The 12186-nt window shown below is 56.2% G+C and overlaps 8 protein-coding genes across 8 annotated transcripts; 2 read left to right on the top strand and 6 right to left on the bottom strand.

Moving 5' to 3' along the window:
• Window position 1: 1 nt before the first annotated feature.
• On the bottom strand, window positions 2-670 carry DL89DRAFT_207586 (CRAL/TRIO domain-containing protein; the record flags this gene model as incomplete). The annotated part of the gene is made up of 1 exon (XM_040884119.1): window positions 2-670. A coding segment is annotated over one exon (669 nt), but the record flags the coding sequence as incomplete, so codon positions are not given.
• A 1265-nt stretch (window positions 671-1935) lies between these two features.
• DL89DRAFT_267342 (uncharacterized protein) lies at window positions 1936-2795 on the bottom strand. The gene is made up of 2 exons (XM_040887459.1): window positions 2559-2795; window positions 1936-2491 (listed from the first exon to the last, which is right to left on the bottom strand). The coding sequence occupies exons 1-2, from the start codon at window positions 2746-2748 to the stop codon at window positions 1983-1985; spliced, it is 699 nt and encodes a 232-aa protein (XP_040743759.1). The 5' UTR covers window positions 2749-2795; the 3' UTR covers window positions 1936-1982.
• Window positions 2796-2868: 73 nt separating this feature from the next.
• On the bottom strand, window positions 2869-4272 carry DL89DRAFT_267343 (P60-like protein). The gene has a single exon (XM_040887460.1). It carries the CDS (start codon window positions 4221-4223, stop codon window positions 2922-2924), a length of 1302 nt encoding a protein of 433 aa, XP_040743760.1. The 5' UTR covers window positions 4224-4272; the 3' UTR covers window positions 2869-2921.
• A 429-nt stretch (window positions 4273-4701) lies between these two features.
• On the top strand, window positions 4702-5681 carry DL89DRAFT_267344 (chorismate mutase). The gene has a single exon (XM_040887461.1). It carries the CDS (start codon window positions 4793-4795, stop codon window positions 5639-5641), a length of 849 nt encoding a protein of 282 aa, XP_040743761.1. The 5' UTR covers window positions 4702-4792; the 3' UTR covers window positions 5642-5681.
• Window positions 5659-6622, bottom strand: DL89DRAFT_152558 (uncharacterized protein). Its single transcript, XM_040883559.1, has one exon. It carries the CDS (start codon window positions 6445-6447, stop codon window positions 5677-5679), a length of 771 nt encoding a protein of 256 aa, XP_040743762.1. The 5' UTR covers window positions 6448-6622; the 3' UTR covers window positions 5659-5676.
• A 26-nt stretch (window positions 6623-6648) lies between these two features.
• DL89DRAFT_267345 (uncharacterized protein) lies at window positions 6649-8006 on the bottom strand. The gene has a single exon (XM_040887462.1). It carries the CDS (start codon window positions 7963-7965, stop codon window positions 6688-6690), a length of 1278 nt encoding a protein of 425 aa, XP_040743763.1. The 5' UTR covers window positions 7966-8006; the 3' UTR covers window positions 6649-6687.
• Window positions 8007-8018: 12 nt separating this feature from the next.
• DL89DRAFT_152551 (uncharacterized protein) lies at window positions 8019-8646 on the top strand. Its single transcript, XM_040883558.1, has one exon. The coding sequence runs from the start codon at window positions 8183-8185 to the stop codon at window positions 8525-8527; it is 345 nt and encodes a 114-aa protein (XP_040743764.1). The 5' UTR covers window positions 8019-8182; the 3' UTR covers window positions 8528-8646.
• A 995-nt stretch (window positions 8647-9641) lies between these two features.
• On the bottom strand, window positions 9642-10896 carry DL89DRAFT_246173 (4-hydroxyphenylpyruvate dioxygenase; the record flags this gene model as incomplete). The annotated part of the gene is made up of 1 exon (XM_040885105.1): window positions 9642-10896. Exon 1 carries the CDS (start codon window positions 10782-10784, stop codon window positions 9642-9644), a length of 1143 nt encoding a protein of 380 aa, XP_040743765.1. The 5' UTR covers window positions 10785-10896.
• Between the last annotated feature and the right edge of the window lie 1290 nt (window positions 10897-12186).

The raw sequence follows: 12186 nt of genomic DNA on the forward strand, positions 1-12186 counted from the left end.
CGATGGCATTCCAGTAAACGCCGTGGCTGTACCTGAATGGCCAATCGCCGTAGCAGTCGACCTCAAGCTTGTCGCGCACGAAGCAGTCCTCGATGGCAACCCATGCGCTGTGCGAGTCGGCCTGCGGCTTGGTGTCAGCGGAATCAGGGTTGACAAAGGCGACCTTCGCCTTGGTTACTGGGTCGATGAATGGCGAGACAAGGCTGTAGAACGCAGTGAAGAACTTTGGCGGGCGGAAGATGACTGCGCGGCCAAGGCGCTCCGGGTAGTGGTTGGCGAGGACATCCAGGAATTTCTTTGCCGTGCCAATCGAGACGCTGTTGGAGAACCCCCAGTGCGACGCGTCGATGGCCAGAGATACCTTTTCAACGCCCTTTGGCATGTTGCGGATGGCCATCTCGAGGGTGTATATGACCCAGCGGATCTGGTTGTCGGGCTCCTTTGTGTTCTGCCGGTGATTGTACATGTAGATGACGGGGCGCGAGAACTTGTCGAATCCGTTAAAGTACATTTTGCCTGTCTTGTTTTCGATCTCCACAACGTCCGGCCGCAGTGCGTCCGGCCGCGTCTGTGCGCGCCACTCGATGGTCTTGCGCAGCGCCCTCCGCGTATCCTCGTAAACGCCCTTGCGCGCCCGCACATATCTTGCAATGCACTCGTCGGTTAGCCACTGCTCGATGTTGAGCGGCACAGCCTCGTCAATGTACTTTTTCGACTCGGCGTCGACTTCGGGCAGGTCCTTGATCAGATCCGGGATCTCCTTCTTGAGTCGCTCGAGGACCTTCTTCTCATTGCCCTCCAGAGGCTTGATTGTCTGCAGCGGGCCGTCGATGCTGGTGCAGTGGAAGACGGGCGGGAGCTCCGAGCTTGCGCCATCCGCCAGAGATGACTTTTCGCTGGCCTTGGCCGATTCGACGTCCTCGGCCTTGTGAAATCCAAAGAGAGAGCGCATTGTGTGTATCGTCGGGGTGTGCAAGATGGACTGAGTGCGAGGTTCTACAACGTGGCTATGGGTGTCGGGGAACAGGGCTTCTTTTAGCTTCGTATTTATAATCGCGTGTGCGTGAAGGAGTGTGTGGGCTGTCTCGGAAACATGGGCTGTGTGCGGACAGGAAGGCGGACGGACATGGGATGGTCGATCCGGTTTTGGCATATATCCCGGAAAAAAGCAGAAAAAATTACAGGGGATTGGGGGCAGGGGCGGAAGGGAAAAAGATTTCCGCCCGCACCAGCGCGTACACTGGCAGGCAGAACAGATGGAACAACAGAAGGGTACGGATGTGACGCGAAGAAGCTCCCTGGTTATCTCGGGCATGGACCAGAGACTACAGGTCAGGATATTGGGAGGCGGCATCCATGAAGCTTCTGGGTTTCCGGACCGCGCATTCTTCTGCCAAGACACTTTCGGTCGGTTTGCCAAGACCCGCCCCCATTACTGGTCTGCGCGCACAGGCCGTGGAGAAGTAGGGCGCCCCTGGCGGTCACAAGTGGTACGAACACCGCTGCCGAACCACAGCCAACTTACATTGACGATGCCAGTCACAGAAGCAATGTAGGAAAAGGAAAACAAGAGAACCGCAGGGAAGCAAAGGAGAAAAGAGACCTTGGAACCCAAAGGCACGCACTACATGATGGGCTTTGCAGACGCCATGGTTGGCTTTTAAGAGGCGGCGGCGGCGGCATTGCTTCGGGAAGCAGGGATTGGGTCCCAAACAGCAGCCATTTTGCCCAAAGTCCGCGTGCACTACCGTCTGCACAGAAATTCCGCACTGCAAAGTCTGTATGTTTAGTCAGCCGACTCTCTGCCTTGCAAAGGCGATCGAGGCTCAGGATGCAATCGAGGCCACATATGCAGTTTTTCTTTTTTGCTGGAGCTGCATGAGCAGTGGACTGTCGCCACATGCCCAAGCGCTTTTGTTTGCCAGGCGGCGTCATCAGAATTCGGACCCTTTTATTAAGCGCTCTTTCATGTACTGCCTCTCTCAAAAGTTGACCACCTTTTTCGCTGCCTTCTTTTGAACAGGCTTGGCTGTGGCGGTCTTGTCCTGCTGCTGGCGCTTCAATGCTACAAACACATCATCGTCATCGCCGCCTTGCGAGGCATCCACGGTTCCGATAGTCTGGGCCAGCTCCTTGTTCTGCGTTGGCTTGCAGTCTTTCTTCAGGTGCTCTGTCGATCCGCAGTACGCGCAGCACCCCCCGTCCGGATACAGCCCGCGCTCGTTTTTCGCGCACTTGGACGAGAGGTGGCCGGTGTCGCCGCACACAAAGCAGATGGCATAGGGGAAGGTCTTTCCAGGCGTCGGGCAGTTCTTCGTCGTGTGGTCATCGGATCCGCAGTGGTAGCAGATGCCGACGGCTGCGTCCTGCGATTTTGGGCAGTTCTTGACGCTGTGGCCCTTTTGCCGACACAGAAAGCACGTGAAGTTCTTCTCCTTTTGCTGCTTCCGCAGCTCCTTCCGCTTCTCCGACCGCTTTGACTTTGCGTTCTCTATATGAAGTCGATCAGTGATATGCATCAGGGTACGCATTGGCTACCGTGCCATTGGGATACCTACCGGAACGTTGCCGCTTGGATGTGTCAGTTGTGCTGTCGTCGGGCCCGCGCTGCCGCTTGCCGCGCTGCTCCTGCTGCTGCTTGCGCTTGATCTGCTCAATCTCAGACTTTTTGAGCATCAGCGGCTTCGGCTTGAACTCTTTGGTGCCCTCGTCGGGTCTCTTGGGCGCAGGCTTGGCGACGCGTGTCATTGCAATAGAATTGTATATAATGTAGGGGCTGAAAGCGGGTGTGGAATGCAGGAGAAAAAGCCATCAAGGTTCTGCTGCTGCTTTTAGAAGGGTTTTTTTCTGCTGATCACAGATCCAGAGGGATTGATTTCTGATTTTATTCCGGAAACACGACAAGCTGCAGAGAACACGCTTCACTGCCAGTCCTTGTAGCTCCACTTTTCTGTCAGCTTGTACTTGGCCTTCTTCTGGTCGACGCGCTTGCGGGGCTCGGTCATGTTGCGCCGGAGCAGCGAGTTGTAGCTCTCTGTAAAGGCATTGCTCTCGGGCTTCAGATCTCTCAGCGATCCAGGCAGCTCCTCCACCAGCTTGACAGCCTCGGGCAGATCAGGCACACGATACTTTCCAATCTTCTTGCGCGGCTTCAGCGCCTTCTCCTGAGCCTTCTTGCGCTTAAGCTCGGCGACCTTTTCCGCCTCCTCGACCTGCTTGTCAGTTCTCTTGTGCAGCTTCTTGGCGATAGCCAGCTGGCGCGCCTCCTCCTTCAGGCGCTTGGCAACAGCCTGCTCGACGCGCTTCTGCGACTCGCGGCGCTCGCGGTTGCGCGTGGCACGGGTCTTGCGCTTCGGATCCTTGGACGTAGTCTTGGCATCCTCATCCTCCTCCTCGCTCTCAGACTGCTCGATGAGCTCAGGCGCAGACTCCTCGTCGCTGTCACTGAGATCGCTACCGCTGTCGTCGGCGGACACACCCTCTGCCTCTGCCTCGGCCTCGGCCTTCCGCTTCTCCTCCTCCTGTGCTTGCAGATCCTGGGCAATAATCTCGGCGCGCTCAAGGATACTGTCCATGACGCTGACACTCCGGATGTTCCCTGCCTCCTTGTGCTTCTCGACGACACGGTGCTTGAGCAGCTCATCGCGCCCAGCCTTGGCCACCAGCTCGCCGTGCGTCTTCTTGTCGGGCCGATATGACGCGCCCGGGTGGGCAACAACCACTGCAGGCAGCTCACTCAAGTGCTTCAATCTCTTACGGGACTCAAGGCTCTTCACCTTATTGTCGCCCTTGGGTGCTTCGTCCCAGATGTCGTATTTGCCAGTTTTCTGCAGTGCGATTTTCTCAGTGCGTGTTTTCCGCCCGTCAACGAACCCAGCGGCCTTCTTTAGTTGTTGCTTGAGATCGCGCATGGCATGGCGCTTCCGCCGCTCCTCGCTCAGCTTCTTGCCAAGCACGGGGACCGGCACGCTCGACCGGCGGCCCAGGATTTCGTCCATCTTCAGCTTCTTCTCCTGCATCTTGCGCTTTGTCTTGGCGTCGCCAGCAATGTCCACTACGAACAGGTCCGTGTCCTGCCGGTCCTGGACCGCCGATCCACCCTCGCGCTCCTCCTCCCGCAGCTCCTCCAGCCCCTGCTCGACATCGCCCAGATCGATATTCTTGCGCCAGGAGCGCTTGCCCTTGCGCCCACCCTGCACTTTCTTTGTAGCCACTGTCGACATTGGTTAATGATATAAGCTGGTTGAGGAAAAATAAAGGCGTATGTGTCAATTGGAAGGCAGGCTGCAACAAGGAAGAAAAAATAATTTTTGGTTTTCCAGGTGCAGATCTCGCCGGGGGAATCAGATCAGGCGCAATCATCCCTGGCCCGGATCGGCAAATTAGCCAGTGGCCGAAGAGCACCGAGAACGGGGCTGGAGCAATTCCCGAGGCGCCTTGGCAGCAGTCACTGTCCCGCATAGCATGCAAACCCCCGGCATTGTTCTGCTCCAGAGCCACAGACTCCCCTCCACGGCAGCCATGGCCGCGCGAGGAACCCAGCACCTGCTCCGAGGCGCTGGCTGGGCCTGGCCTTGTAAAATGTATGTCTACATCCCTCATACCATTCATGAGTCACATCGGCGCCCGATTGGACGGCACATCTGTTTGCGCTCAAATGTCCTAGCGCGGCAATAAAAGTTTTTTAAGGAACGACGACGACGACGAACTAGGCTGGTTCTAGAGCATCATTTGCTCCCCCATGCACTCTTTCCTCCTCTTCTTCGTCTTCCACCTACTATTATCTTTCTCAATGTCTACCAATCTCTTGATTCTTGGCAAGGCGCCGACGCTCAGCGAGCTGCGCAACACGCTGGTGCGTCTCGAGGACACAATCATTTTCGCTCTGATTGAGCGCTCACAGTTCAAACACAACAACGCTGTGTACAAGGCTGGCGCCATGCAATTCAAGGACGGATACTCTGGATCCTTCCTGACATGGTTCCTGAAGGAAGTCGAGCAGGTGCACGCAAAGGTACGCCGGTACCAGAGTCCCGACGAATATCCGTTCACCAGCAACCTGCCGGACCCGATCCTTCCGCCGCTCGACTACCCGCCAGTGCTCGTCGATCCCGAGCATATCAACATTAACGATGAGATCTTCGATGTGTATGTGAACACTGTGGTGCCCGGCATTACAGCCGTTGGAGACGACAAGAACTACGGAAGCTCGGCCACCAGAGACATCGAGTGCCTGCAGGCACTGTCGCGCCGGATTCACTATGGCAAGTTTGTGGCCGAATCCAAGTTCCAGGACCCGAGCACCCATGAGGAGTATGTGAAACACATCAAGGAGAAGAACCGCGACAAGTTGATGGAGCTGCTGACGAACGAGAAGGTCGAGGAGCAGCTGCTCAAGCGCCTGAAGGTGAAAGCGCTGATATACGGCCAGGATCTGTCGTCGGCTATTGACAATTCTACGCCCAATGCCCCGGGCAACAGCTCATGCACGTCGGTGTGCAACATCTGCGACGATCCCGACAGCCCAGATCGCGCCAAGTCGCGTGTCGACTACGACCTGGTCGTCTCGCTGTACCGCGACTACGTGATCCCGCTGACCAAGGAGGTCGAGGTCGAGTACCTGCTGCACCGGCTCGACTAGGATACTTTATTTTTCACTGCGAAATAGACAAAACTCTACTCCTCATCAACAAACTGCATTGCAATCTGGCCGACATACGGCAGAGCGAATCGCTCAAAAATGGCACCATCAATATACGCCCGCCGTGCCATGTACCCAAGACATCCGATAGTCGCCAGCAGAGTGACCCAGTACAAGAAACTCGAGACCAGCGCCAGCACGATCAGTAGCAGAACCGCGCCGACAGAGAACAGCGCCGACTGCCATGCGTGGAACCGCACATAGTCGTTTTTCCGTTCAAAGACCAGCAGGAAAGCACCTACAATTGTGTCACCCCGGCACAATGGAAGCGAGGGAGAGGGAGAGAGGGTTGGGACCGAAATGGCCCTTTTAGCAGGCATTTGTGTTCTAATAAGGTTCCCTTCAAGCCACCTTGCAGAAAGAAAAACTGCGAGCCATATAGGCAGCGCAGAACCCTGGAGCTTACCTGAAAACATACCCAGCGCGTATGCCAGCGCTGCCTCGACGTCGTACCGAAGCGACAGCGACGTCTCGTATCGGCTAACTCGCTGCCCGCCCTCCTGCGAGCTGAACGTCGAGGGCCCTGCCGATGGCTCGCCGTACCCCGAGTACCCGCCGGCCGCAGGTGGTGAAACTTCGATCACCTGCGATACCGACTGGTTCTGGTATGACGTGTATGAGCTGCCATATCCCGACGAGTATGGGTGCGACGGGTAGCTCGATGTGCTGTGCTCCTCCTTGCTTTGGTGCGGGTGCTGCTGCGGCGACGAGGGCGCGTGGTCGTCGAGTGGACTGTAGTCGGACATTTTTCGTGAATTAGAGAAGTAGGTGCGTTAGAAGAATGGGATGTAAATGTCGTAAGAGGCAATTCGGTAGTAGAGGACAAGGCAAGGGAGAGCTGAGGGATGTGGTTCAAAACACCGCCAAGAGCATTGCCCTCGCTTGTGACATGTCCACCAGCAGAGTATCACGTGTGGTCTATCTGGTTGGATGGGATACTGATTGAGGGAAATACGTCAAAAATGCGTGCTTTTATTTAAATTGACCTAGTCGATCTGGGCCAGCGACGGCGGAATGGCATAGATACCAGTGCCATTCGGTAGCCACCCCATGCTGACATACCACTCGTATATTTTGCTCGTCTTGTTGACATCGATTCGGCACAGCTTCTGCGCATCCCGCTTCTTGAATGAGCCAGGATTGCGGTTCTTGCCCTCGCGCAGCAGCGTGTGCTTGATAGTCAGGTACTGCTCTGGCAGAATGCGCAGGACTGAGCAGCAATGCCGCTCGGCAGCAGCAAGGCTGCCAACCATAGGCTTGTCGGTGACGTCGATTGGGTCGGCCTTTGTCCACTTTACGGTGGACTTTTCGGCGAGCGGCGTGATCACTGACATGTCGCCATCGACAAACATCTGCCCGGCCCGCACATATGATGGCATGTTGTCAGAGCTGGGTAGCTCAGCCAGCACCGGCGACTCTGAGGCCGAAACCGCAGGAGAGTCGCTGGGCGATCCCTGTGGCAGATCAACAATGGCGCTGTCAGGCACTGTCGGCGACAACTGCTTGCTGCGGCTGGCTGGATGGCTTGTGACCGACTCGTGATCCGACTCGTTCAGGGGTGTCCCGGCAGCGCCGATCCCCGGCGACTTGCTTTGCCGTGTGGCCACGCTGAGGTGGCTGGTGCACCCGCGCGTGTGCATTTCCGAGTCAGTCAGATCATTGACGTCGCTAGCAGACACCATGGAATTCGAGTCGTCGTTTTCAGAGTGTGCGCCCGAAATGGTCTGCTCCAGCTGCAGGTTGTGGAACCGTGTGCGGCTGCGTCGATTTGGCACCCGGTACTTTTCAGTGTGTCGCGTACGCGACGAGTTATTCCGGCGATTCCGCGCCCCATGCGGCTTGGCGCCTGGCTGTGCGCTATTTTGCTCAATATCCAGGAGGGCCTGCACGTACGCATGCGGGTTGCGCGAGTACTCGTCAGAGAATGTCAGCCGGAATGCCCGGCTCTGCGGCTCAGTGTATAGCGGATGGGGCTTAATGCCGAGGATGTGCTTGGCCGTCACGGATGCCGACACTTGGTCGAGCGAGAGTCGCCGCGATTTGCCAAGCTGCATGCCGTGCGCAGGCAGCGAATCAGTCGGCGTCGATTCGAGCGCAATGGCATGCGGCGACCGCTGTGGCCGCGACTGCTTGCGCTTGCTGATGCGTGTCGGGAACTCTGGAACCACCGCCTCCTTGTGCATGGCCTGGGCGCCAAATGCATGTTTGCTGGAGGCGTTCGGGATCCGGTCCCAGAGAGTTTGCAAAAAGCCGGTAGTAGACATGGTTTAAAAATGAAAGTGTATAAAAGGATGGGGAAGGGAAGGGAAAAGAGAGGGGAAAAATGCACGGTATGCCCCTTTGGCGTCAATAAATAGACCGATCGAGAATAAATTGGGGAGCTAGAGGAAGTGACTGGAGGTTTTTGCGGTCGTCTCGAAAGAGATAGGACTGCAATCACCATGCCGCAAATTGTCGGGCACGACGACCAGGCGAGGAAAGATGCATGCGCAGGAGAGGAGGGGCACACTGACATGGGTACACAAGCTGAAAGCACTGCTTTCATTCGCCTCAGCCCGTCGTCCCCCCACTGAGCAGAGACCTTGGTCTTTTTTAGGGCCAGCAGCACAGAATCGCCAAAGACGTGGACAATGGGCATTCTTTTCCCGGCTCTCCAAACGGCACAAGCCCGGTCCAGAGTGCACAATACCTGTTGTGGTAGCAGATGGTCCGGCCGGACGTGCAGCCCAGCAGCTCCTGCTGTCCACCGGTGTGCTATTTTTGCTCTCTTTTTTCCAGCGCGTGTCTGATCAGCGATGCATCCTGTTTCTGGGTGCCAATGTTTGAGTTTCAGCAGGGATTGTTGTTGCATTTGTTTTCCCTGCGAGGGGGGACCATGTTTGCTAACATAGGGATTGTGTCGACGATCTGGGGAGGGTGGTGCAAAGACCATTCCCTAGCTTGAGTGCGCAATGGCTCGGAGAGAATGTGGGGCATAGAATTTGGTAAACACCGTATTACTGCCACGTATTCTCTGCCTGCTGGTTTTTTTTATACAGCCCTAGCCCACTCCCCTCTTGGCGCAGGCAATCCTCTCAGCGAGCCCGATAAACCTGCTGATGCAGCTAGGCGCTTTGCTATGTACCAAGTTCTCTTGCGCAGGCAAAGGCCATCCGCCACATCAGCCCATGCAGCAAAATGCACGACGTACAATGTGCTCTCTGACTGCACAGCTGCAATTGGCCCAATCTCTGGGGCTTGTCGGGCTGTGCGCGCCACTGCAGCGCTTCTCAAGCATAAAGCACTTTCGCCACACCAATGTATGCTGTTGCTGTGCATACTTTGCCTTTGAAATGAGGGGCATTGACTAGTGCGATTCAGCGGCCGAGGCCATGGCTACTATTATTAGCTCGGCAGAGATGTTGCCTTCCCCTCAATCGCTAGTGCGCGCAGGGATCATCCACGCGATGCTGTTCAAAATCTGGCCTGGCGCGGGATGCGGAGAAATCGGCCATTTATATACACATTTGCTAAGGCACCATGTGCGCCTGCTCGGCGCTTCATCAAGTGCGGTCGTATGTGGTGGGCTTCCCGCTATGCTCCCCCACAAAGCAGTAGGCAATGCCGTCTGTTTTCCAGCATCAGCGCCAAGGCAGATCGCCTTCGGTAACATGGTCCGGGAAGCGGTCCAGGAAAGATAATTATACAAACCAGTGCTATTTTTAGCTCTGTCCAAAACTCCTGTGCATGGGATTGGCGCCTGCGGCTGGACCTGCGTGATCACACATTTGATCCATCAACGGGTCCGGCCTACATCCCAGATGACACACACCTTGGCGTTCGAAATGGCAGTCATAGATGCCTCATGATAGTGAAAGTGCGAATAAAATTGCTTTGTACAGAAACTAAAAAAGTTTGCTCCTGTCACAAGAAAGACCCACCCTCGGGCAAAGCCAGAGCCTTACAGGTTGCCGCGCAGCTCCTGCTCGCGCTCAATGGCCTTGAACAGCTGGCCAAAGTTGCCAGCACCGAAGCCCTGGTGGTTGTGGCGCTGGATGAACTCCAAAAACACAGTGGGTCTGTCCTCGACAGGCTTGGTGAAGATCTGCAGCAGATAGCCCTGGTCGTCAAAGTCGACAAGGATGTGAAGCTTCTCGAGCATATCAATATCCTCGGTGATCGTGACCTTGCTCTTCTTCAGGCGCTCGCGCAGGTCGTCGTAGTAGGTCTTGGGCGTGTACAGGAACTCAGCACCGCGCTTCTTCATGTTGGACACGGCGGTGATGATGTCGTCGGTGCGCACGGCAATGTGCTGGATGCCAGGGCCGCCGTAGAACTCAATGTACTCGTCGATCTGGCTCTTGCGAAGACCCTTGGCAGGCTCGTTGATGGGCATCTTGACCTTCTCGTTCCACTCGGCCATGACAATCGAGCGCAGCGAGCTGTACTCGGTGTGGATGTCCTTGTCGTCGACCGACCAGAAGCGGTGGAACCCGAGCATCTTCTCGTAGCGCTCGGTGATCTCAACCATCATGTTATCGGGCTGGTTCGAGACGCAGTGGTCGATGAAGGCCACAGGCACAGGCGGCAGCACGTCGTTGAGCGCCTGGAAGCTGGTGGTGGCGCGGAAGCCCGGCAGGAACGCGCCCTTGTAGTTGGCGGCCTGCACGAACGTGTGGTCCGTGTCGCCGTACACGCGGATGGTCGCCATGACAACCTCGCCGTCCTCGTCAGACTCGACCCACGGCTCGCGGATCGACTCGGCACCCTTGGACACGGCCAGACGGTAGCACTCGCGCGCATCATCGACCGAGAATGCGACGTTCTTGACGCCGTCGCCGTGCAGACCGAGGAAGTCGGCCATCTCCTGGTTGCCCGGGCGCAGGGCAGACTGGAACATGAAGCGGAGATCACCGTTGCCGACGACGTGCGAGGCAACTTCGCGGTGACCGGTCTCGAGTCCCTGGTATCCAATGTAGTGGAACCCAAAGTGGGTGATGTAGTAGGCAGCTGCTTGCTTGGCGTTCCCGACCCAGAAGGCCATGTGGTGGAACGCTTCATAGTTCACGACGGGCTTGATTCCTTTGTCGACATAGGAGGTCATAGTCACTGGAAAGTGGGCAGGCTTAAAAACAGACGGTTAAGGTAGAGCTGGGGCTGTGCTTGAAAGCAGAGTGATAGATCCAAGAGTCCAAGAAGAGTATGGAAAATGTGAGTGAGAGTTGGAGAACAAGGAGAAAAGCGAGGCAGAGGGTGCGACGCGGGAGGTGCTTAAGTACCTGTTTGGGAGGCATCCGGCCCTCCTCCTTCCTCTCTGCTGCAACAGGGGCCACATGCCCAAATAGCGGCAGCAGCGAAATTTCTCACGCGCACCTGCGCAAATGGCATTGGCCGCCAACAGTGGGCAGGCGGGCGGACAAGGAGGCACAAGGGATGGCGGATGGTTGCGATCTACCTCAACAAAGTTCCCACGGATAGTCATCAAAGAGGTTCCTTGGATCGGCTAAGATCGCCACACAGACAAGCTCATGGCCTTTCCCCTCCTGCGGACATCAGCAAGATAAGATAGCAGCCGTGCTGGCAAGCTGGGAGCCTGCGCAGGCGATACAGTATCTACCAGCCCTCTAGATCTCAGTTTTTGTAAAGAAACTGATCTTTTTTCTCACAGTCATGGGCAGCTTGCAGCAGGTGCCAGGGTGGCTTTCTGGCCACATGACCCGAGCGTCCCCAGAGTTGAAGTATTCGAAGGTGGCGTGGTAAAAAAGCAAAACAGGAAAAAGGGATAGGCCGCAACGCCAACCTCGCCGGCAGCACAGACGACGCACCACGTGAGGCGAGACACGGCGCCGGCATCTCTGCACATGGCCAGCCCATCGCCGACACACATGGGTCAAGTGCTAGCCATGCCTGCCCGCATGCGAACCGAACCGGCACCAGTGAAGACAAGCTGCAGTTCTCACGCACCCAGACCCCACAGTCCAATGGCCGTAAATATCCAATCCAACACCTCAACTCGGCGCTCGGCTCTTAATACCACCTTCCTTTTTGGGCCAAAGAAGTCGCTGCGTTATCTATACAGATCAGATCAGTACAGATCCTCTTAGCTGGATTTAGCTGAGCACCGAGGTGCAAGCGGCGCTCACCTTTGACACAGCGTCTGGCTCCTCACCCAAGCGCCTACCAAGCAGGCCAGGTGGACAAGAAGGAATGGGACATACACAGCATCGGTTTATATTCAGTTTTCCTGTTGCAGTTCATGTTAAAGGCATGCATGGGTCTAGCCACTCGTATTCCAAAACACCACCAGTGCCTTAGCGGCGCTGTATATACCTTTCCCACATACACGGGTCTATAGTCCAAAATGTGTCCAGCCGTCCGCTAGAGCACTTTCATTGACTAATAGGACTCACGCTCCTTTGAGTCTCACAACGAGTATGCGTGACTCGCACTGCGAACACCTAAAAAACAGCATTCTCTCTTTTAGCCGACTGATTCAAATCTTAGCG

This window comes from Linderina pennispora (genome assembly GCF_002104995.1).
Source record: "Linderina pennispora strain ATCC 12442 chromosome Unknown DL89scaffold_6, whole genome shotgun sequence".
NCBI lineage: Eukaryota > Fungi > Kickxellomycota > Kickxellomycetes > Kickxellales > Kickxellaceae > Linderina > Linderina pennispora.